Consider the following 25,690-nt stretch of genomic DNA (forward strand, 5'->3'; position numbering starts at 1 on the left):
TCTTCTTTCTCCCGGCCGATCTCCTTTCTTCAAAGCACAATAGGCTCAAACCCAGCGCTAGAGATCTGGCCTGGCCTTCACACAGAGAGGTTACGTAGGGCCACCAGGGAAACTGCGGGCCAGGGAAGGGTGCAGGTGAGAAAGCCCAGGGCGCCCCTCATGGCTGCCGACAGAAGAGCAAACCGTGAGCTGGAATCCGAACCCCCGCCCCACCCCCAAGCAAAGACTTGAAGTAATCCCAGCAGAGGATGAGGTGAATTAATGATTGCACATTCACACAGTCGAGGAGTACATTGCTATAAAAGGAAACGAGAAATATTTCCACATATGACTACAGAGTAATTACCAGAATATACTGTTCAGTGAAAAAAGCAAGAAGGAGAAAAGTATAAATAGTATGCTACCATTTATCTAAGAAAATATGGAGATAAGAATACATATGCATATATAGAAATACACATGGACATGTATTTGCTTTTATTTTTAAGAACAGACAAATAAGTCATAAAACAAGATGGTTACCTATAGGAGCAGGGAAGGAACAGGGTACAGGAGACAGATAGAAACTAGACTTTTTTGAATGTAGCTTTAGACTCAACTTTAGAACCATGTAAATATTTTATAGAAGTAAAAAATTAAATTTTAGGAACACAATCTATAAAAATTGAAATCAAAACAAATAAAACTGAAAAGAACAAAGTTGTAGAACACCCACTATCCAATTTCAAAACTTAATATAATAATCAAGACATTGTGGTACTGTCATTAGGCTAGTCATGTAAGTCAGTGAAACAGAATTAACCAAGAAATGAACCTTCATATTTATAGTCAATTGAATGTTGACAGGGATGCTAAAACAATTAAATGGGGGAAAAACGTTTTTTCAACAAATGGTGCTGGAACAACTGGATACTCACATGCAAAAGAATGAATCTGAACTGCAACTTCATACAGTACACAGAAATTAACTGAAACTGTACCAAAGACTTAAGTGTAACAAATAAAACTATAATATATATATATATATTCCTTCTTAAAGAAAAATAAAGATATAAATTTCCATGACCTCACATTAAGCAATGATTTCTTAGATATGACACAAAAAGTACAAGCAACAAAAGAAAGAACAGATAAACTGGACATCAAAATTAAAAACTTTTGTGCTTCATAAGACACCATCAGGAAAATAAAAAGACAAGCCAGAGATTGGGAAAAAATATGTGCAAATCATATGTCTGATAAGGGTCTTGTATCCAGAATACACACAGAACTCTTATCCACTCAACTTTTTTTTAAATAGCAAAGGATCTGAACAGACATTTCTCCAAAGGATATATACAAAAGGCCAATAAAAGCATGAAATGATGCTCAATGTCATTATTCATCCACAAAGAGATACCACTTCATGTTCACTGGGATGGCTATAATCAAAAGATAGTAACAAGTGTTGACAAAGATGTAGAGTAATTAGAACCCTCATACACTGCTGGTGGCAATGTAAAATGGTGCAGTCACTTTGGAAAACAAGTCTGACTGATTCTCAAATGGTTAAATATACTTAACCATATGATCCAGCAATTCCACTCCTAGGTATACACCCAAGAGAAATAAAAACATACATTCCACACAAAAACTTGCACAAAAATGTTCATAGCAGCGTTATTATTAACAGCCAAAAAGTGAAAACAATCCAAAAGCCAATCAACTGGTGAATAGATAAATTAAACGTGGTATAGCCATATGATGAAATTATTCAGCCATAAAAAGGAATGAAAATCTGGCATATACCAAAACCTGGATGAGCCTTAAGAACATTATGCTAAGTGGAAGAGGTCACACACCAAAAACCACATATTATTACAATTTCATTTACATGAAGAGCCCAGAATAGGCAAATCTATATAGAGAGAAAGTAGTTTCATGATTACCTAGGGTTGGGGGGTGGGGAGAGCAGGAATGGGGAATAATTGCTAATAAGTGGTTTATTGGGGGGTGTTCTAAACCTAGGTTGTGTCTATACTAAAAACATTTAATTGAAAACTTCAAATAGGTGACCTTTATGGTATGTAAATTACATCTAAATAAAGATTTTTTTAAAAAGAGACATCACAGTCTATTCAGGCAATAGAAACAGAAGCAAAAGTAAACAAATGAGATCTAATTAAACTCATAAGCTTTTGCATAGCGAAGGAAACCATAAGCAAAATAAAAACAACAACCTACAGAATGGGAGAAAATATTTGCAAATGATGCAACTGACAAAGGCCTAATTTCCAGAATATATAAATAGCTCATACAACTTAATAACAAAAAAAAACCCAATCCAAAAATGGGTAGAAGACCTAAACAAGCAATTCTCCAATAAAGACATACAAATGGCCAATAGGCACATGAAAAAATGCTCAATATAACTAATTATCAGAGAAATGCAAATCAAAGCTACAATGAGGTACACCTCACACCACTCAGAATGACCATCATTCAAAAGTCCATGAACAATAAATGCTGGAGAGGGTGTGGAGAAAAGGGAGCTCCCCCTACACTGCTGGTGGAAATGGAGTTTGGTGCAGCTGTTATGCCAAACAGTATGGAGATTCCTCAAAAGACTAAAAATAGAATTACCACATGATCCAGCAATCCCACTCCTGGGCATATATCCAGAGGGAACCTTAATTCAAAAAGACACATGCACCCCAATGTTCATAGAAGCACTATATACAGTAGCCAAGACATGGAAGCAACCTAAATGTCCATCGACAGATGACTGGATTAAGAAGCTGTGGTATATTTATATAATGGAATACTACTCGGCCATAAAAAAGAATAAAATAATGCCATTTGCAATAACATGGATGGACCTGGAGATTGTCATTTTAAGTGAAGTAAGCCAGAAACAGAAATAAAAATACCGTATGGTATCATGTATACGTGGAATTTTAAAAAATGAAAAAAGAAGACACTAATGAACTCATCTACAAAACAGAGACTCAGACTTAGTAAACGATCTTACGGTTACCGGGGGAAATGGGGTGGGAAAGGATAAATCTGGGAGTCTGAAATTTGCAAATATTAACTACTATATAAAAATGGATAAAAATCAAATTTCTTCTGTATAACACAGGAAATTATATTCAATATCTTATAGTAACCTTTAATGAAAAAGAATATGAAAATGAATATGTGTGTGTGTGTGTGTGTGTATATATATATATATATATACACACACACACACATGACTGGGACATTATGCTGTACACCAGAAACTGACACATTATAGCTGACCGTACTTCAATAAAAAAATAAAATAAAATAAAAAAGAGAAATCAACTAATTGCAGGATATGAACTTCTCTTGGCCTTGACAAACTAAACTTTTTAAAAAGGTATTTGTGAGACAATCAGGGAAATCTGAACAATAAGATGATGATATTAAGTAATTTGTGAGGTTTTTGTGGGGTTTTTTTTCACATGTGCCAATGAATTGTGGTTATGTTTTTAAAAGAGGCCTTATCTTTACAGATACATTCTGAAATATTTTCAAGTGAAATCATCTGGTACTTCCTTCAAAATCAGCTGGGTTGAAAGAGGCTAGAAATAAAACCAAATTGTTAGAACTGAGTGATGGGTACATAGGGGTTTCTTACACTAACCACTCTAGTTGTGTCTATATTTGAAATTCTGTGAAATAAAAAAGTTAAAAGAAAATAAATACATTCCTAACAACAATCTATTTGTATTTGGTTAAATAACTGCATACATTGTGAAGAAACTCACTTAAGCAGTGGGTAAGGTTAGCAAGTACTAATCATATACAATCTGGGTTTCTACTTTTCTTCTAAACCATGTTGTCAAAATTAATTTGTTGTATCTACAATATTCTGCCTTCAAATAAAGCAATGACCACCAATCAGAAAACGTTTGCATTAACACAAGTATATTTCAACTACACACACGCCTTATTTCACGAGAGAAAATTAATCTTAGTCCCCACTTCAGTAGGTCAGGTTACAATTATCAAGGACATATTGTTATTTTTTACAATTGAAGTATAAAACGAAAGTTTTCGACTTTTTCTTCCAGACTCTACTATTCACTGTTTAGTCTTCAGCCGAGTAAAATGTAGGCACACGGGAATTAAATCAATTCCTCTCTGTCTGCGTTTTACATGAGAACTCAATAGGAATATGTATTTCTGAAGATAACCCAGAAGAACTAACATGAGGACATAAAAATGCTGGCCAACGTTCCTCCCATATTTTCTCTCAGAAAAAGCCAGAGGAAAAAGACTTGCACCAAAGCAAATGAGCATGAATTCGAACTCCAAGGTGCAGCTAACACAGAGACAGCAGCTCTCTGCGAGGTGCCCCTGCATCCTCACTCTAACACTGACAGTTAAAGGTGCTGCCCGGTCGCCATGTTCACTTTAGGAACTGCTCCGGCTAATCAGGCGCAGGGTCCAGACCAGGCTTCTCCAAATTCCCGTTCAACCCCTTTGAAAAGGAAACCTCATTTTCCAAATATCACTGCCAAGTGTTTTTCTTCGTGGTTGATAGTTGATAAGAAACTCAACCTCGGAGAAAAACAAACTGAAGTCACAGAAGGTTGTCGTGCTCATTTTGTGTGAACTATTTCTCAGGCAGTGCACTGTTATTTACAGGAGACAACAAGCTGGGACCCACATTCACCCCTGGACGACTTCGTTACCTGAAATGAAGGAACTCGGGTCGGGCTGAAGGGATCGGAACTGGTTGACATAGTACTCGCGCTGCTCTTCTGTTATCCTCCAGGGTTCGTCCGGGTAATTACTGTGGTCCTGCAGTTCTCTCTCCACTGAAAAGGACTGTAAAAATAAATAAATAAGCAATGCTCAGAGAATCTGTCTTTCATGAAACCAAGTAGAAATTTTAAACACCAATAAAAGTTACCAAGCATTATATTTATGTTTTTCTCAAAGGAATAAATTTAAACACCTCACGACTAGAATTTAACTGGAATATAAACTTCTGAAGGGCAGACATCATGTTTCACACTTTTTTGTTGTATTCCCCAAAATTGTTAACAGTACTGAGCATGAAATACTGAACACTTGGTGAGTGACGAAAGTTCTTCCAATGTGATGAAGGAAGAGAAAAAATACAATCATTCTTATCTTCAAATATTCACCACACTGTGATTCTTTCAAATTAGCTGAGTAGATAGTAAAATAATCTAGATTCTTTTTAAACCATTTTTTTTAATCTAGAAGAGTTATAATCACATCATCTTTTTTTCTGAGACATTTCCGTTGCATAAATCTGAGAATCAAAAACTCTGAATCAAGTCCCACATCCCCAGGTCCCACGTGAGTGGTAAGTCAGGACCACCGAACCTCTCATTCCACCTGTGTGAACTGGGGATTCTACTCAGTAGCAGAGCCGAGTGGAGAGATGGGCTGTCATGGTAGTGCAGCAAACAGGGTAACAAGGGGCGCGTCAGACCTACCACTAGGGGGCGAGCAAGCCAAATTTGAGGACTTCAGGATAACAGAGAAGTAATGCGGGAGAAAACAGCTCTGCCAGGCAGTGGGGAAAGAAGCAAACAAGGTGATTCTGGAAGAAGCAGCCCGGGGCTTTGTTCCATCCCTCCCATCCATCCTAAGGCTAAGGTGCTACTTGCCAAGGGCCGCTTTGTGGAATTAAAAGGTGAACACAAGGAGGGTGAACCTTTAAGACAAAAGGACATGAGGAAAGGAAGAGATACTACTAATAAAAAGCCATCAAGTTGCATGCTTCTGAACACAGTATTAAGGCATTAATTATTAGGAGGGCATTCTACTCACTATCCCAAGAAAAGACAGCAGGCCATAGCGGCCCTTCCCCAACCTCCCCAACACACACACACCATTCTGGAAGAAAATCTTCCCAGGAATACTGGGCTCTCCTCTGACACCATTCAGAGAAGAAATGAGTCTCTGAAAGTTTGAGCTGTGATTTAACCTTGAGATGTCATCTTTGAAGTTTTCATACTAGTTGAATTTCCACCAAATGTGAATCAACCATTTTAAAATGCCCTGGAAGTTAGTCCACTAGTTAATACCTTAAATTCAGAGTGCTTTGAAATTTATGAAGCATTTCACACACTCCACCTCATCTGAGCACCTCAAAACATTTGAGAGGTAAACACAGCAGGTGTTATTATCCTTTTCCTAGATGAGGAAACATAGATTCAGAGAGCTTAAGGGACGTGCCCATATCCTTCAGTGAACCCCTGCAGTCAGCAAATAATGGCCCCCTCTTTTTAATCTGTTGCCAAAATCTCCGTGCTGGGCGTTGACTGCTGCATTCCCTGGTGCTGACATGGCAGCTTCTATTCCCCTGGAATATACTCCGCTTCCCGCATGGAACCGAAGCTGCCAGGCCCAGGTGGTGTTGTTAGTGTCAGCCCATGTCTATTATTTCTCCGGTCCCATGACCATGCTCACTCTACTTCCTCTCCTACATAACTTGACTCCTGAGTGGTGTCAGTGGCCTCTTATCAGGTCTTAAGTCTATTCTTACAGCAGGAATGGACAGGAGATCACAGTGATCGATTCCTCTGTTTAAAAGCTTACAGGATGACCTGTTGCCCAATAAAACCAATCCACCTTCTCCACCTGGCCTTTAGCACCCTTAAAATCCAGCCTCCTCCTTGTTCAGTCATAGCAGGCTTCTGATTGCTACACGCCCTCTCCTCATGGGTGAGATTTGTGTCTTCTCCCCAGAACATCCTTCCTCTGATCCCAGCCTGCTCAATCCTATCCATCCTCAAGAACCCTAGCCCCAAAGGGCTCTCTGGTGTACCCACAGCCACTGCCAAGGCGCTGCCTGCCCCCTAACCACCAGCTCTGCTACAAAGATGGGCCTGGCAGCCACGTGTGCACCGCATATCCCACCTCATGCCCTGTCTCACCCAACTGAGTCCCAGTCAGGGTGGGTGGGCACCCAGCCACTGGCCACTAGGGTGCTCTGGCATAGAAAGCTCTTCTCTAGCGAGAACAAGTTGGGCCAGATGCTCATTCTTGAGGATGTGGATGAAGAGCAGAAAGATCAACAAGCAGAGGAAACAGACCCTGAGCAGATGCATCGCAGGGCCATGATGCAAAGTAAGGGCCAGCTGGGACTCAAAGTCATGAGGGAGCCAGAATCGAGCATAGCAGAACCTATAAGGCAGAGAAGTTTCAGAAAGAGTCCAGGGTGAGCGTGGTTGATGGCAGCCAAAAGAGGAGTGGACAGAGAAGTAAACTCAAGGCAACTAGGGGAAAGCCTGTTACTGACAGAACAAATGTGAATAACTAAGAACTCCCACACCTGGGGACCGCTGGGCCACTCCTTGTCTCTCATTTCTTGAATTCCCATAAGAACTCCAACCCCTCCCTCTTTCTCAAGAAAACGTAAGCTGGCAAGGAGAGCTCCTGATCCCTGAAACCAAAATGCCTTACAATAACAAGAGAGGGCATATGAACACTGACAACCCGTACATGCGGTGGCCCTTCTACTGGCTAAACATGCGAACCTACACCTATCTCTTTCCTTTGCCTCTCACTGTATGTTTTTAATTGATTTGAGAAACCAAGTGATTTGAGCATCTTTAAAAAATACGAATCCTTATTATAATTATGGTAAGTATCACACATTTGTACATTTAAAGTGTCCTTAAATATCTTCACTCAGACTTCAACCTAGAGAACTAGAGCCTTGTCATATCACCCTTTATTCCACATACTGTCCCTAGCACGTACAGCACCGACATTAAAAAAGCAGGCAAGGCCCACTTATTGACAGGCCCTAATAACTTCAGGAGTATGTCTTATTTTGAAAGAGTTGCAGAAACACTACTCGATGCTTTGCTTAATGACAGAAAGCCTGTGAGTCCATTTCATATTTTCAAGTTTGAAATCTATCAAAAGAAGTCCCTGTCGGTCCCAGGGTCTGATCTCTGCGGGAAATTCTCAAGTTCCTTATCCATTGAGTGATTTCAGGAACAGAGAAGGGGATATGGAAGGGGTAGATCACATTTCACACTCTTAAGCTGAAATATCCCCAAAATAAGCTGATCTGCTACAAGAATCAAAATGATGTGAACTCTGCTGCAAGAACAGTGACCCGCTCATTCATTCTTTCAGACACTTACTGATCACCAACAATATTGCAGACACTAGTCACTAGGGATACACCAACAGTCAACCAGATTCTTTTTCCCAGGAGTGAGGGAGAAAGACGGGCAATCTCCAACAGTGAAGTGTGCACTGTGGTAAGCCAGGGACCTCCAGAGCACTTGCTGCTCAGGGTGTGGTCCACAAACCACCCGCCTCTTCATCACGTGGGGACTCATCAGAAACATAGACCCCCAGCCCTACCCCACACCTAGTGAGTCATCAAGTCTGGGAGTGAGGCCCAGGAATCTGCAGTTTAACAAGCCTGCTAGATGATGCAAAGTGCTCTCAAGTCTGAGAAGCAATGCTACAGAATGTGCAGGGCAAGACAAGCAAAAGGAACAGCATCTGCAAAGACACCGAAAAGGGACAGAAAATAGCCATCTCTGGAAACGGCTACATACAGATAGAACAGGCCACCAGTGCAGAGTGGATGTGAGTGGATCTGCCTCAAGATGGTCCAGACCATGAAGGCCCAGGTGCACCGGGTTAAGGGGTTCAAATTGTACCCAGAAGACAATCGGGAACCACAAATAAGTATGACACAGGACAATGAAATAATCAGATTTGAGTTGCAGAAAGATCACTTTAGTAAGGAGAGTGGAAGGGAAAGACTAAAGGTCAGACCAGTTAAGGCCAGGTCAGCAACTTCGGCCAGAAGTCAAGGTGGCCCAGTGGAAGGGAGGGCTATGAGAGGAAGAAAAGCGAAAAAAGACACATGGTTCCCATCAGCTGAAGCCCATTCCAGCAGTAGGATGACAGCTCCGGACCTCTCTTGCTACAAGTCCCAGATGCAGGGAACCATCGCCTCCAAATGAACCCAAAGGGCAACCATAAAAATTGAGACAACCCTTCAGACAAAGATCTGAAAGGTCAGTCACCTGAGAGAGAATGTCTATCTGCAAAGACTGAAGGCATTGAGAAAGGGCATGGGGGAGAGATGGAGCCTGGGGCTTCTGAGCAGAAGCCAGAACCAGGAGAAGCTCCACTTCCGCAAGCACCCTAGAGGCCTCCCCTACTTCCACTCCTGCTCTAGTGGTCTGGTTGGCTAGGCAGGGGTTATTTCCTACTTGGTGGCAATTCTGAGCTCTGCAAGAATTTTTAGGAAAATATAAAAGGGGGTTGGGAGAGAGCATCTTCCACATCTGTCTGCTTAAGCCGCATACATATGGTTTATTATACAGTTTCTCTAGACACAGGAGAATTAGATTTGCTTATATTTAAAACATTCAAACCCTTGGTTTTGTTTCAAGTGAAATGCAAATATTCGACACCACAAGTTGTTATCTCTGGGGGAAACAGCCTGTTTATAATGAAAGAGACTTCAAAAGACTCATTAAAAAGTAATACTATTAATAAAATCCCAAAAGGTGACATTTGCCCCTGAAGTATCTTAAAATCAAACATAGCTAAAAAAATATGACTTGCAAGGAGGCATTGTCAGAAAGAACTTAAGAAGGGGGTGTATATTGTTTCAACCACAAAACATATCTGTTTCAAATGTAATCCCACCCTGGAGGCCTCCTGGAAATATTGCCTTAGAGTCTAGCCATTTCACCTGAGGGTGTGATGATCTTTGAACAATGTCCTTTAGGTGCCTTAGTAAACAAACCATCTGAGGGAACAAAAACTCACACCAAGCCCATGGTGAATATGTGAGGACACCTGCCCCGCCAACAATTTCTCAGAAATAAGAATGCCAGTGTGACCATGATCAAAGCACGATCCTATGAGCAAAGATGTGAGAAGACTCAACCACCCTAAAGAGGAAGACATTACCAGGCTGCTAAGATTAGACTACAGTCCAAATGACAATTAATATTTGCCTTAAGAAAGATCACGGGATTGATCTGTCATCAGACAGACATAAGCAAACCACAGCCATGCTTCTATGTGGGATTGTGGTGGCTGTCCTCTGATCACCCACGCCCTACTGTGCCTGGTGTACAGGCCTGACTGAGTGACTGCCCAGCCAGGAATGACATTTTCCAGCCCCTCAAGCAGTTAGCCACAGCCACAGGACTGCATTCTAGCCAATGCAGCCGGAGCATAAGAGACGTGCACCACTTCCAGGCAGGTCCAGGACCCACTGAGAAGGGGTGGGCACAGCCACAGGACAAAAGAAGCCCTGGCACCTGAATCACCATGTGGAAGAAAGCTGCCTGCCAACCTGTGAGATGAGGGAGAAACAGACCTATCATGGGAAGTCATTAAAACACGGGAAATATTTGTTAAAGCAGCCGTCACTCTGACCAATCCATCCTTCAAGCGAGGCCCAAAGGAAAGGCAGACCTGCCTAGTCCCAACGGCACAGCCACTCCCACACCAAAGATGGGAGCATGAAGCCATCTTCACTTTGTAATCCGACCACCTAATGACATGAGACCATTCTGAGCCCAAACCCCTTTATAATTTGCCCATGCAGACTATCTTCAGGGATGGCACGTGAGGCATCTCAGCAGCCGTCTCTCTATGCTTGGTTTACATGAGTTTATCGTTCATGAGTTTGAAGGAGACTCTCGAGGAGGATATACAGAGTAAAGAGAAAAGAGGGTTGCAGTACAACTGCAGGAAAACTGTTAAATGAGGAATGAAGAAAAGGAGCTAGAAAAGGAGACAGGGCTTAGCAATTGTGTCTGTAACATTCAGCCACTCCCAATCATACTCCATAATCTCATTTATATTGTTTCCCATCTCACTCTCACTCTAATATAAGGCCCTTGAGGACAGAAATGTTGTCTATTCTTATCACAGCTGTAGTCCCAGAGCCTGGAAAAGTGCCCATTACGTGGGAAACACTCAATAGATGTTTGATGGATGAGGGAACAAATAAACAAATGGACAAACTGTTAATTCTGACCCAGAGACAGAATGGCTAACCTGAGCTCTCCTATGATCACTGGAGCTTAACTTCATACACACCTACCAACAACTGTCACCCAACAGTGTAAAGGCTGGGCCCTCAGCCTTACCTATGAAATCAGGGGGGAAAAAAATTTTTTTAACTTTTTATTTTGAAATAATTATAGATTCACAGGAAGCTGCAATAAATAACTTCTGGTTTTGCCTTTAGAGAAGTTAGTTAAAATTAAATCCTAGCAGAGCAATGTAAGTTTATCAGTTTCTTCACAGAAATAAACCCACAAAGATGCCTTTAACAAGATATTGCCAAACTCACTGAGGGAGCTAATTTCAACAGCTTAGAAGGTTGATGGCCAAGCTATAGGAATCTCTGAGTCTAATGCGCAATGCACAGTTGCTGCTTATTAAGATAAATTAAATTTTTTAAATGATCACCACAGACATCGGACAATGTTAGATAACATGGACGCATTAATTTGCTAAGTGCCAGACATTTTAAGTACCTAACACATGTGATCTATTTTTATCTTTACAGCAACCTGCAAAGTAGGTTCCATTATTCCCATTTTGCAGAACAGGAAACTGAGGATTAGGGAAGAGACGTGACTCACCAAAATCATACACCTAGTAAATGGTAGAGCCAGAACATGAACGGAGTCCAGAGTGCATACTTTGAATCAGCATGTAGTTCTCCTGGCCTATCCAATCATCCATCCTGTAACAATGTACCATTTCCTTCTAATGAACAACCTCACTGCAATGCCTAAAATATCGCTGCAATTCTGCAGATGGAGGCTCTCAGTTGAGGATATGAACATCCTTTACTTTCACCTCACTCCCCACTATCCAGTTTAGTTATAGATTTGGGCCAGTGAACTATTAAATTATACAGACAGAGCACCATCTTACTTCTTGCATAATTTTTGCTTATAAGCATCTGGCATGTTTTCACATCAGGAAAGAATCCTGCAGAGAGCCACACAATATAGATATTCAATCATCGCCTGTTATTTTAGTATGTGGCACTAACACTACTTTGATTAACCTAAGAAATGTTCATGAGTAATCACTGTCTCCAATTCCTCCATCAGGAACCAAGATCTGCTGCTCAGAAGGGCATTTTTCCTTCATAATGGTCAGGACTTTGCTCTCTGCTCAGCACAGAAGACGAGGAGAAAGCAAGAAATCAGCAGTGAGAGGAGACTTTGATAAGGCTGCAGACTACCGGTACCACTGCACTAACCTGCCAGCCCCATCCTTGCTGATGTGGTCAAGGCTGCCTGTCTCTTCTCCACTGCCCTACCATTAACATTCAAGGCAGCCTGAGGTCAGATGAGAAACAGATGCACCAAGAACTCAGGCTGAATTCAAGGAATGCTTTAGAGAATACGGCTATAGATTTGAGGCACAAAAAGAGTGCAGGTCCTGGAGGCAGACAGATTTGGGTTCAAATCTGGGATGGTCACTTGCTCACCACAAGACATGGGTCAGCTGCTTCACTTCTGAGCCCACAGTTCCCCACCTAAAAGGTGGTGACCCGGCCCCCAGGGCTCTGCCTACCTCCCCACCATCATCTCCCCTACCCTGGGCTCCAGCCACACCAGCCCCCTTTCCGTTCTTCCCGGGCCTCCTCTCCATGCTCCACATACCAGATCGGCTCACTCACCACCCACGTCACTCCCTGCATGGCAGACGATGGCGAGGTAAAAACTACACTGTCTGAACACCTTCGCTGATAGAATTCCACATGGGACTTAGTTGCCACTACACATGCTCAGGAAGACTGATTAAGAACCGAGTCACACGGTGAAAGAGGCAGGGAACAAAGCACTCATGCTGCCAGCCCAGGTCACACATGGTGTGGCGCTGGCGCTGACCCACTAGGCAGCTGCTGCCCCATTCTGCAGCTCTCATAGTGGCATAGGCAGGGCTCCCCCAGCAGTCCGGACCTGCTGTGGGGTCTAGGGGAACTGTTCCTACGATCTCAGAATACAGTCTGAATATTCAGCCCTTCCAAAGATTTGGCAGGTAGCCACACCCCTTATTATAAATCCCTATTTGCTTAAGCTAGTCAGAGTAGATTCTGTTGTCTAAAAACAAGCATGCCCTTTGTCTAGACTTTTCCCGTTGCATGAGACACCCTTTCCTCACCTTCCAGCACAGTCCTTCCTTTGCTTGGTTAACTGTGGGTCCTCCTTCACAGCTCAGTCAAGCATCACTTCTTCAGGGAAACCTTCCCTCACTTTCCAGCACCAGGTCAGATTTCTCTGTCATGTGCTACCCAAGTACTCTCCGGTTTTTAGGGCAATTATCAGTTTTCCATTATACACGCAGAGGTGGGATCATCTTATCATATGCCTCTCCCCTGCTTGACTGCAAGTTCCCTGAGAGCAGGGATCATGTTTGTCATCCTCAGGGTATCCCTGGCACAGTGACTGACCTATATAAGCCACTTACTAAGTATTTCTGAATGGATGAGTAGAGGACTCCACCTTGCAAGCAAGGCTGTTGGGAGGACTGAGGACACATCCAAGTGAAGAGGCCACCATAGCAGCGGAACCAAAGAAGCACTCACTCAGTAGTGACTCTTCTTGGGCTAGGCAATTGGGGCCATGATACTGCCTGCTCTTCTAAGATGGAGGGACCACTGATGCACCTAGCGGCTGAAATGGCGACTCCATCAGGGAGCCTTTCACATTCACACCACAGTATCTACTGATATCCAGGGAATATGCTGGAAACTAACACCACACTCCTTTCCAGCTTTAAAAAGTACTATCTGGGACGAGGAGTTCAATCATATGTTTTCAGCTATATGCAAGGGGCTAAATCAGAGGCACCCCGTCTACCAAATCAGTGTGGGCCAAAGCTACCACCAGGGAAATTCTGGACACGATAAGCCTTTAATGAAATGTTTGCCATTGGTGTGAGAAAGCATCAGTGACCCCACAAATAAAATGTGCTCATATACTTTCATCAGTACTCTAACCAGCCCGTTTGTAAAACCACTATCCGGATGCTAGAACTTGAACATGGACCAGCCCAGCATTCTTACTTTCCCCTCCGCCATTCCCACCACCTGTAAGCATGGATTCTGAAAGGCCTTAAGACAACAACCCCAATCAGTCGTGATATCGCTGAATCAACGTCTTTTTCCTATAAACATCCTTGAATTTCTATCCCAGGCACCCTCTTCTTATATTATATCCTGGAATCCCCTTTCTTTCAGTGATCCAGCACCTCTTTACTATTTTCATCTGGTAACACAACATTTTTGTCTTTCATATATAAGTGCCTTCCAGCAAAAATCCAGGCGACTACCGTCACTTAAATTGTTAAGAAGTGTGGGTACATGGTGAGCACCTGAGGAAGACAACAAGAGACAGCTAAAAAAGATTAAGGCTGAGAAAAGTAAATTGTAGTATCCACTCAAATAAAATGTTTCAAAAATAAGGGCTAGAAAATCTGAAAAAAAAATTCTAAGTAAGAAAAGGAGGCTGGATGCTATGAATCAGAGGACCTTTTGAGGTAATAGTGACCACTGGTCTTAGGTAGACTCAGCAAAATAGATCAACTTTTTACCTCTTAGGAGATGACAAAACTCCAGCTAGGGTATGAAGTCAAATGGGGAATGAATCTGGTAAAACAAGATGTCAAGTCAAGAACTAGTCACATGTGTTCTGATAAAATTTATCAAGCCAGTTCTTCCTGTTAGACACAAAGCAAACACACACATACCTTCTCCCTCCCTGCTACCCGTCTCTCCCTCCTCCTCCCCACCTCTTCCCCCTTCCTCTTCAATTTTAGTCAGAGGAAGAGAACTGAGTTGTCTGAGCAATGCTGAGAGGTCAACACACACACACACACACACAGAGTGTTGACATTTACCATTCCTAAAAGAGAAAAATTTTCCCAGCCCTAATCTCTACCCATAAACTAACTCAACTTTACTGCCATGAAGGTTAACAAAAAGACATCAGTGCCAGCAGGCCTGGGGCTCCAGAACCAAAAAGAAGTGGGGTCCCCAACCTCTGTCAACGGCCTCAGGCCCAGGACCTCCTCTCGACCACACAAGGAATTTCCCACACACACTGCTGCCTCTCATTGACCCAAAGGAAAGGAGACACAGGCTTCTGGTTTCAGACTGGTAGGAATGACAAACCAATAAGGAAACATTGATAATCCAAAAGACAAAAGGGGTAAAGGATACTAAGAAGCAATTTCAGAGAAAAGGAAAAACAGATGACTCCTAAACTTAACATAGTCCATTTCACTAAGAAAGAGAAATGCTAATTAAAACCACACCAAGATATTATGTTTCACCTATTAGACTGGCCAAGATCCCTAAGCGCCTGAACACAATGCATTTCCATGGGTATGAGAAAAATCAGCATTTTCATACATTGTCAGTAAGTGTGTAAATCAGTAGCCTCCAACTTAAAATTCTTTATCAAAAATTAAAAATGTGTATATTCTATATCTTGTAGTAGTGAAAAAGAATATGAAAACGAATATATGAATGTTCCTATGACTGAAGGATTGTGCTGTACACCAGAAATTGACACAACATTGCAAACTGACTATACTTCAATAAAAACTTATGTATATACCAAAAAATTAAGATGTGTAGTCATTTCACGCAATTATTCCACTTCTAGGAACTGACTTTACATTGGTATACATATATATATACACACACACAAACACTGTGACTGCAAGTTGCAGATACTGATCAGAAGGGACTGGTTAAATGCTTTATGGCAGATGCACACAATGAAATACTATGCATTTGAAAAAACCAAAAAGATGTACTGTTAAAGAATGTTATTAAAGCTGATTGTTAAGAAAAAAAATGCAAAGTGCATTAACAGATATATAGTATGCAACCATATATGTAAAAAGGTGGAATTATGTATTTTACATATATTGTATATAATTACATATAAAAATACCTATGTTCACTTGTATATGCATAAAATAATCCTCTAATGAAACAAAAGAAATAGGTGATATCAGGTGCCTCTGGGATGGGGACCTAGACGGCTGGGAGAAGGGGTGGGAAGGACACTTATCACTCTATACTTTTTGTATCTTTTGAATTTTTGACATTTTTTAAAAATTTTTAATTGCTCTGAAGAAACATTTGAAAGCTTGCAACCCACAATGCAAAAAAAAATAACAGTGTGGTGTTTACTGTATAATCTGAAACGAGCAACCAAAACTTCAGAGTGCTTCTGCTGCAGCCTTGTGACAAGGGAGACCACTGCAGGGCAGTGTCAGGTCCAGCCACTCATGAGAACAGCATATGGCTCTCCAGAGCCCCAATGGCCAAGGGACAGACAGCGACGTGAGGAGCAGTGAAGGGGCCGATGCTGAAGGGGTCCGGGGGCATTTCACAGCCGGCACAGTCAGAGCTCTCGGAAAAGCGTCAAGGGGCAAGATTCCAAAATAAGGGGAAAATGCCTGAGGCACTACTGAAAAACAAAAACCAAACCCACAAACAGGCCAAGTGATGCCTTGAGAGAGAATTCCTAGACCCCAAAAGAGCCGACACAGGCCAGCCAGCTTGCCTCCCAGCTCGTCCCCCTCAGGCTGAGTATCAGGTAAGGGAACCAGAGGGGCTGGGGAAGGCCCGAGTATGCCCTACGTGTTTCCTGCTTCTTTATTCTCCAAACTCAGAGCACCAGCTCTCTCATGACTCCACCCTGAGCCACCTCACTCCAGCCCATCCCAATCCTTCAGCCACAATCTCTGCTCTCTATTCTCCTTGTCCTCCCAGCATCCCAGGCCGGTCTACCCATAAAATACCTTCACACCATCAAAAGTTCTCCCAGTGCACTGTCAGCCTCCCAGAAAGACTGTTTCTTCCTGTTCCCGACCAAACTCTTGGAATCAACAATTTACTTGTGCTGACTATTAAGTCTCTGTGGACTTATGCCAATATCACTCCAACAGAGCCTGGGGGGATTCATTTCTTTCATCATCCTTTACATACATCTCTGCTGTTTAGAACCATTCCAAAAGGACCAAAGGAGCAGAGAGAATCTGTCTCTGGCCATAGGGACCTACAGGGTGGGGTGGGAGGCGTGGTGAGTAATTGAGATTGAGTGAGAATGAGGGGGTAAAAGAAGACAACTAAGTTAAATAAATGTTTTTCAAGTTACTGACTTATAGATTAATGTGGTGACTGGCTAGCAATGTCTAACAACCCCTCCCCTACCTGTTCATCAGAAAACTTTCACTGAAAACATAACCAAACTCCAATTAGAATGGTAGGGTGGAAAAGTTCTCTAAATCCTATTTGGCATGATTTTGTCTTTGAGGTAAGAAGAGTAGTGAGTATTGAGAATTTACCCCAGAAGACTGTTAAGTTCATCCCTTCAAAAGGGGGGAAAAATCACGACACTTATGTTTAGGGTTTCAAAAGTGTGTGTGTTTGGTTTAAAATGAAAGATAATTTTTTCTAGTAGGATCTGGCTGGAAGGATACTTCATTTGCCAAACCTCTCTCCCTAGAGTCAGGTAAAGATATACTGCATATATGAGATAGAAGAATACGTGTATTTGCTTACATATACATATACCATTCCTGGGACAACGAATAACAGACAACACTGGTCGTCTTTGGGACGGAAAACCAATAAAGATCAGACGCCCATCCTGCTGGCTGAGCTTCACAGGTAAATGAGCAGACAAGCAACAAACTGCTTTTTAAGAATGAAAAAATGGAAACCTCACATGTACAAGAAATATTTTAAAAATTCTCACACTTCATGTTATCAATGGACAAAGGAAAAAACAACGAAGGTAAAAGCAAGGCTGAAGAGTAAGGTTCCCACGCAGAGAACACTGACTGTGCGGGAAACACTCCCAGCCCCGGACAGGAGGAGAGGCGGTTGCTGTGGCTGCAGAGGTAAGAGGTACACGGGGCCAAACGCCAGGACCCCAAGGGCCACGGCCGGGAACATGGATGCTCTGCTGAGAGCAGTGGGCAGAGAGTGACAGTTTTCCATCAAAGGAGTAGGAGGATCAGATCTGTGTTTTGTTTTGTTTTGTTTTCACAGCAAGGATAATGGATTTGAAGAGGGTGGAAGCAAGAAAAGTTAGAGGCTGACTGAGGGAGCACAGGGGAATGGACAGTTAGGAGAGGTACTGAGAAAGTGAAATGACCAGAACTTGGTAGCTGAGTGGGCCCATGTGGTTAGAAAGGAGTCAGAGACAGGGACCCGCGTGCAGGCCTGAGATGCTGGGTGCGGGGAGCCAGGGACAGAAGGGTGAAAGATGGTTTTGTGAAAAAGACATGTTTAGAGTGACAGTGGGACATTCAAGGGAAGATGTCTGGTGGATGGAGAGATGTGATCATCAGCCTCCATGTAACCAAAGAGTAGCCGACTGAGAACTGGACCTGGGAATCACTCACATGTAAGGTACAGGTGAAGGTGAAGGAAGGGGTATTGGAAAAAAAGATTAGGAAGAGGTAGTCATAAAAGCAGGAGGAAAACCAGAAGATGGCATTGCAGACAACAAATGAGAGCATTTCAAGAAGGCAGTCAGTGTCAAAAGCTGCCAAGGGTCAATGAGACAAGCACTTAAACACAAGGTACTTTCTGGCAACCGTCGCAAAAACGGAGGCAGTGGAGCTTAGGGGGAGTAGGACGACCCATTCTAAATTCTACACCAAAGGACTACACAATCCAGACGGTTAGGATCACTTGTGAAAAGTAAACCACAAAATGACCTATAAACACATCATAACAGAAAAGCAGGAAAGAAGATTTATCATTTCTTTACAAACCACTGTCAACCATCCACATATAGGATGTGCTCAGTATCTGAAATTTCAAGGGGAAAAACATCCAACATCTGAATGAAAAAATCGAAATTTCTAATGAAAACGAATATATGTATGTACATGCAAGAGTGAGACATTGCACTGTACATCAGAAATTGACATTGTAATTGACTGTACTTCAATTTAAAAAATTGAAATTCCTAAAATATTAACCAAAAAGACTATTCATTCCAATGTTTGAGCAGTGAATTTGCATCAGCACCTATGAAATGCTCAGCCCATGAGCTGCAACAGTGCTGACCCAGGGTCCCTAAAAGCCTTCCACAGTTCCCAGAGGCCACCCTTGCCAATCAGGCAGGAAGGACTTGAATACAAGGCCACAGAGGAAGCTAGAAGAGAGCGAGGCTGCCAGCAGCACATTAGCACGGCAACGTGGGGGAATGAGTACCCCAGCCAGGCCTAGCACCATGCCCGATCCATATGGATCCCCTCCCACTGAAACCCTTCACTTCAGACTCTCATCTAGATGACTAATTCAGGTGGGCGTTTTGCTTTCTGGGATGTGGAGTCCAGCCAAACCAAGTTGATAGGCACAAGAAGGAAACCTAAGAACTGAAGAAAGAAAAACACATTAGCCATGAAAACCACAGACTGCTGTCCCAAAAGAGGCCCCTTGCCCTCATCTTAAACAGAAGCCAATGCTCCAAACGGGGTTGGGGGGGGCGCTCCACTGATACCAAACAAACATTAAGGGGATCAGGCTGTTGCAGATTCTTACAACGGACTGTTACATCCATTCCAACTCATGCATGTTACAGAAAAGAGAAGGAACATGCCCAAGGTCACACAGAGTCTGGCTGGACCTGGGTGAGAACCTGTCTGACTTTTCTGCACTATCCCATGAGTCCTTCTAAAGGCCAATCACTGCCAAATACTTCTACCCAGCCTTGGCTCTCCCCAAGGATCTAGTCCCAGATATCCTGCCATCTCTTTGACACCTCCTCTTGGCTACCTCAAAAGTTCAAATTCCAATATCCAACACTGATCTCAGGATCTTTCCCTAATGCTTCCAACACTAGTTTTTCATTCAGGGCTTCTTGACTTGACAGATGACATCACCATCCAGCCAGTTTCTGAGACAAAGACTAAGGAATCATGCCCAGTGTTTGAACTTCAGGCCTAATACTTCCTAGCTGTGACCTTAGGCAAATTAAATAAGCTCTTTAAACCTCAGGTTTTGTCATCTGAAAAATGGGATAACAACAGAAATTATCTCCTAAGATAGCTGTGAGCACTGAAACAGAGGTGTATATAATACTAAGCCTGTAGAAAAGGGCCTGTACATGCAGCTCCCTCTACTTCTTGCTCACTCTCCCCAATTGCACTCCCTCACCTGGTTAACATGGAGGAATCCTTCTCCTCTCAACTCAAATGTTACTTCCCGCTAGAAGCGTTCCTTGATCCCCTGTCTGCCATGGCTAGGTCCTAACTTCCCCCTGCCATTCTTCATCTTCAAAGCATAGGGTAATGTACTTTGTGATGGTTTGATTGATGGCCATCTCCTCCAACAGTCTGTAAGCTCCATGAGGGCAAGGACTGGGAGTGTTATATCTCGTATCTGTATTCTCAACACAGCACCAGGCACTTGATAGGTGTTTAGTAAACCTTAGTTGCTTGAAGTGCCCAAGAAGCATGTTCACCAGTAGAAAAACGGACCTAGAGATTAGAAGTCCCAGGACACCAATCCAAGTGAGAGCCCATGGCCATCCCAGCCAGGGGGACTAAGGAGAAAGGGCCTGGTGAGCCCTGTCTAACCATGGCGAAGTTCAGGATTTACTGCTTCTTTGACCCTCATTCTAACAGTTCAGGATACACTAAAATACACTCTGTAGAAACATGCACAACCACACCTTGCAGATTTTTTGGATGAACCCCAGTCCCTCTGATACCTTTCCTAATGTAACCATCACTCCACAGTAGGTATGATTCTCATGTTTAAAGACACATATTTCTGCACCACAGGACCTCTAAATACAGCCAACTACTACATCTGGGGCTCAGCTGAAGAAACAGCTGTCTGTTCCAACTTGGGGGTTAAACTGAGCTCTAATGGACCTAGGAGAGAATGGCATCTTGGCTCCCCAGTGTGGTACCAATAAGGTATTTTCCAGAATATTTTTTACTACACCCAATGTTCATTTATAGAGCAACTCTAGAATCTGGCCTTCTTGTCCTGTGGGACTCTAATGGATAGCACAGTATTTGAAAGAAGAGGGTTCGACACTTGGCAGGTCTGGGTTCAAATTCTGGCTCCGCCACTTAACTAGTTACAAATGAAACCTCAGACTGTTAGTTGACCTCATTTAGCCACCATTACCTCATCTGTGGAAACAGATATAACAGCATCTAGATCTGACCATTGCAGGAAGCAAGCATTACATACAGATACCCAGCAATGGCTAAATTGTCTACTATCTTTATGAAAATTCTCTGTACACAGAGTACTACCTTAGAAGATAAGTTCTGTGGCAGGCCTAACACAGAGCCCCATGCCCAGTGACTATTCAATGGACACCGCGGTCTTTCTTAGACCGTTCACTCTGTTCCAGACGACCAGCCCACTTCTTTATGGGACTATCTGACATCACCCTTCTATTTGAGAACTACCTGACATAAATGATCCTTCTTCCTAGGTTGGACAACTGTAATGTTATACAAACCACCCTACTTCCTCTTGTCTTTAGAGTCAAACAGCGAACCCAGTTTTCTCATAATTTCTCTCAGGCAGACACACACATGTGTGCACGCACGTGTGCCCACCCTTTTCTGGAACTATGACTTCACTAGCATAGGACTCAGAGGTACCACACAAGATAACAACTGAAGACATGGTAAAAAATAAGAACTCTTTGTTCAGAGGAAGGGAAGCTGAAATTTTCTAAGCTGTGGGTAGCCAGGAGAAACTGAGATAACATTTGTGTTTCTATCGTATTTCTCTTGTATCTATTACATATAGGAAACTGTACTTGCTGCCACTTGTAATTTAACTGTTGTCCAAACAGCATTGGACTGGGCACTGAGGGAAAATACAGGAGAACTACCTCTGCCTTCCAAAGCTTGCAATGTAATTGGAGGCACAAAACAAATGAGCAACAGCTAACTACGCACTGAAGATGTAATAATAAAGAGTAAGGTAGAGATAAGATAGGTTGTTTTGGAAAAAGTAAAGTTATCCTAAATGAGGTGCCTAATGATTAAGCAGGTGAAGGTGGAAGGGCATTTTAGACACACCAAGATCAAGAACCAGCCAGGATTACTCTGGAGACACTGAGAAGGAGTAGAAACAAACACAGTAGAAAAGATTTAGGAAAACATACAAGCAACAGAGTAAGAACTGCAACATTTCAGGGGGCAGAGTTTTAGATCTTTCTTACAAAAAAAAAAAAAAAAAGAGAGAGCCGATCAAAAAGCCATGTCCCCAAAGTCTCCCATTGGCATTACCCCACGACACCACTTACCCGGATAAGGGAAGCCTGATGTCGAGGGGGTTTGGGTCCTGGGCCACCTGACGAGGGTCCCTCAGGCTGGACAAGGGACTGCCTAGCTTCATAAGGAGCTGAAACAGCAGGAGAGAAAGTCAGCATGGTACACAAAGATTCTACCCCAAAATCATGATTTCACACTCAAACTGATACAGTGTCTGCTCTTCAGGGAAGAATTAGCAAAGAAATTAAGAATTTAAACACATAGGGCCACCTAAGACAAACAAACCTTGGTGACCCTGGGTACAATTTAAAGAAACAATCTAAAGACAGTCAACCAATTCATGATAAGGCAGGAAAACAATTACATCAGGTTAATATTAGAATAAATCATAAGAGTGATTGGTGAGACTAAAGTGGGATAGAAAATAATGAGAGTAGTTAGAAAAGTGCCACGTCATAAATGCTTATATTCTAAATCTATGGTAAGTTCTATATATACCCTCCTATTTAAAACTCACCATCCACCCCTCCAAAGAAGTAAGAAAACAAATATGCATTTTGAACATTAAGAATCAACATTATTGTTTATTTTCGAAAAATAAATGGCACTGTCTTCTTTCCCTTGTTGGAAAGAATGCAAGACCAAGTAGAGAAAAATACAGAAAGGAATAAATGTATTTTATATGTACTACTTTATTATTTGATAACCAAACTAAAAATAATTTTGCTACCTTTAAGAAAGCTTTTAAGCCACAAAAATGAATGAATTTTTTTTCCTTCCTTTTATTTCCAGAACACTTACTAACGACCTTGCCAACATGGTAAGAAATCAGTTACACATAACCAGGTACTACTCAGCTCTAACAGAAAGGAGAAATGAGCACCCAAGATGAAACCATTTCTGATCTCTGTGGGTTAACAGTTCAGGTTTTTGGAGTATATAAGTAAGTAAATGCTTTCTTTCTGTAGTTCCTTATAAATAAAATTAGGTAGAGAGAGCAGAGCAGCATGTTATGGCATGACCTTTAGCATAGTTTGATCTTTTTAAAATAAAGAAGGTATAACAACAGCACATCATGAACAGCAAACCACTCATGGACTCACAGCTGCTGTCTGTATTTCCTCCAAGGAACTGGAATACAACATTATAAAACATTAAAACACATTAAAACATCAAAATCATTGCCTGGCAAACCATGAAATGGATTTTCCAACCCTGCTAATGGATTCGAAATACAAAAACTGTAAAAGAAACATACACAGAGAGCACATAGTCCAAATCTTAAAAATAAGTTTCAGCTGGTAGGCAGGAGCTGTCCTCGAAGAAGGATTTTTAAGATCATTCCATTTTGATGGAACATCAAACTAAACTCCTCCTGCTGGAAAGTTTGGACCACAGGAAACTGTACATGGCTGGGACACTAGAGGACACCAGCTTTCCCTAGGAAGCTGATCCCACACGCCTCTGGCTCCCCTCAGAGGGAAGGAGCTTCTACTGCTCAGGACGGACATGTGTCGGGGGAGCCCACCTGGCCCATGGCCCCAGTCTCTCACCTACAAGGGCCTTCCTCCCCTAGGAGGAGACAGACACACCTCAGCAGTAAGGCATGAACTCAGCTGCCTGGTGGGGCATTTCTGGAGAGACTTGATCTTGATGACAGATTTATCTCTTCCTATTCCCATGAGACGCCTGGGGTGGCCACACTTGCCTGAGACTAGAAAGGTGAGTGTCTAAAGCTATCTGGTCACAAATCTTAGACATGTGTTCCAGTCAGTTCTATCGGTACCAGAGCTGGTATTTGAGCCACCATCAGTCTGCCTCCTGTCTCATTCCTTAATTGGAACTGAACTCAGGAGGTAAAAAGGTAAGTGCTAACTCATTGCCTCTACTCTCCTACCTCCCAAATAAAACCCAAAACACACAACTCAGTACAAAATAAATAATTTTTAGCTCCCCTTACAAGAGGTCGTATAAGGAATGGAAGTACCACCTATGAAATGAACCCTTTCACTCTGAGATTCACTGTCAAACTAGAACTGAGACCACAAACCTCAATGCAATGAATGATATCCAGAAGGTGACTTTCAAGAATACTTAAGAGCTTCAAAAGTAAAACGGGCACCAGATTCTAGAAACACAAAAGAAAATATGAGGGAACATTTGAGCAGCTACAATGTGCCAGGAGCTGTGCGAGGAGCAGAGGTCTGTACACATTCCTCATCTCATCCACAGAGCAAGCCTTGGAGGCAGAGATTATTCCATTTCACAGACATGGGAAACTGAGGCTCAGAAAGGTGAAATGCCCATAGTCACACAGGACACAAATGAGAAATGTAGGCCACCAAGTCTATCTTTAGGCCCAGGAGACTGAAATTATAGCCCATACTCTTAAGTTAGTAGATACCTAGAACTGATACATCAGAATAAGATGTATAAGAAAAAGGAGAACAGACACATTGATTTTAAGATAAGACATTAGATATCAGAATAAACAGGTAAAAAGAGTTGAAAGCAGTTGCCTCTGGAGACTAGAAACAGGCTGAGAGGGAAGAAGAAAAGTTGTTTTTACTATAAGCATTTAAGTATTATTTAAATACATACATGTACTACTGTGATTTAAACATTATTTTTTAAATACAGATAGGAGTATCTGCCTCTGAGGGTTGTAGTAGAAGAAAACAATGCACGTAAGTCTCACCCAACAAGCAACAGCTATATAGCTAAGCCAGCAAATGAAACTAGCAGAAGCCCAAGAGAGAAGCTGAAGAGGGGCTCTGAATCACAGACTGGTCTGAAGATGCTCGGTCTGATTTAAAAGCTACACACACACCCCATTAGTCAGGAATCACTGCAGGATCTTGGACAGGGAAATGACCCCAGAAAAACATATTCCTAGAAAATTATCCTAGCTCCAAAACTCCTTTCTGAAAATGCACAACTTAAGAATAACTTGAGAATGCTTAGTACCAAAGCCACTAAGGTTTAATAGGCTTTAGATATGCTACTGTGTAGATCAAAGGAACAATGAAATACAGAAACAGGGAAGAGAATCTTGGGTTTGTCAGATGGGTTGGTGACATTGTGAAGACAACAGAGGAGAGTTAAGAAACATGAAAAAAACATGGAATCTTTAAGAGAAACTGAGTTCTGAATATGTAGGGAGAAAGAAAATGAAAATACATGAGTTTCTCTTACTTCCTGACCTAGAGATAGATGACAGAAAAGGAAGCAGACAAGTGAAAAAAAAATCCTTTGGAAGGAAATCCATGGATGTTACAGAAACAGGAATGACCAAGCTCTGAAGTGAACAGTATCAATTAGAAGCAAAAATCACAAGATGGACTGAAAGTGTATAAAACTCTCCCTCCCTTTGACTTAGACA

At 42.2% G+C, this 25,690-nt stretch overlaps 1 protein-coding gene across 6 annotated transcripts in view; it reads right to left on the reverse strand.

The window, feature by feature from the left end:
- Positions 1-25,690, reverse strand: part of REPS2 (RALBP1 associated Eps domain containing 2) — a 208,303-nt gene that overhangs the window by 110,330 nt on the left and 72,283 nt on the right. For all 6 annotated transcript variants that reach the window (XM_064483372.1, XM_031445822.2, XM_064483370.1 and 3 more), the window contains exons 5-6: positions 22,341-22,438; positions 4,704-4,839 (exon numbers count right to left, since the gene is read on the reverse strand). In XM_064483372.1, the coding sequence (XP_064339442.1) occupies positions 4,704-4,839; positions 22,341-22,438 (234 nt within the window). The remainder of the gene's footprint in view (positions 1-4,703; positions 4,840-22,340; positions 22,439-25,690) is intronic.

This window comes from Camelus dromedarius, chromosome X (genome assembly GCF_036321535.1).
Source record: "Camelus dromedarius isolate mCamDro1 chromosome X, mCamDro1.pat, whole genome shotgun sequence".
Taxonomy (NCBI): Eukaryota; Metazoa; Chordata; class Mammalia; order Artiodactyla; family Camelidae; genus Camelus; species Camelus dromedarius.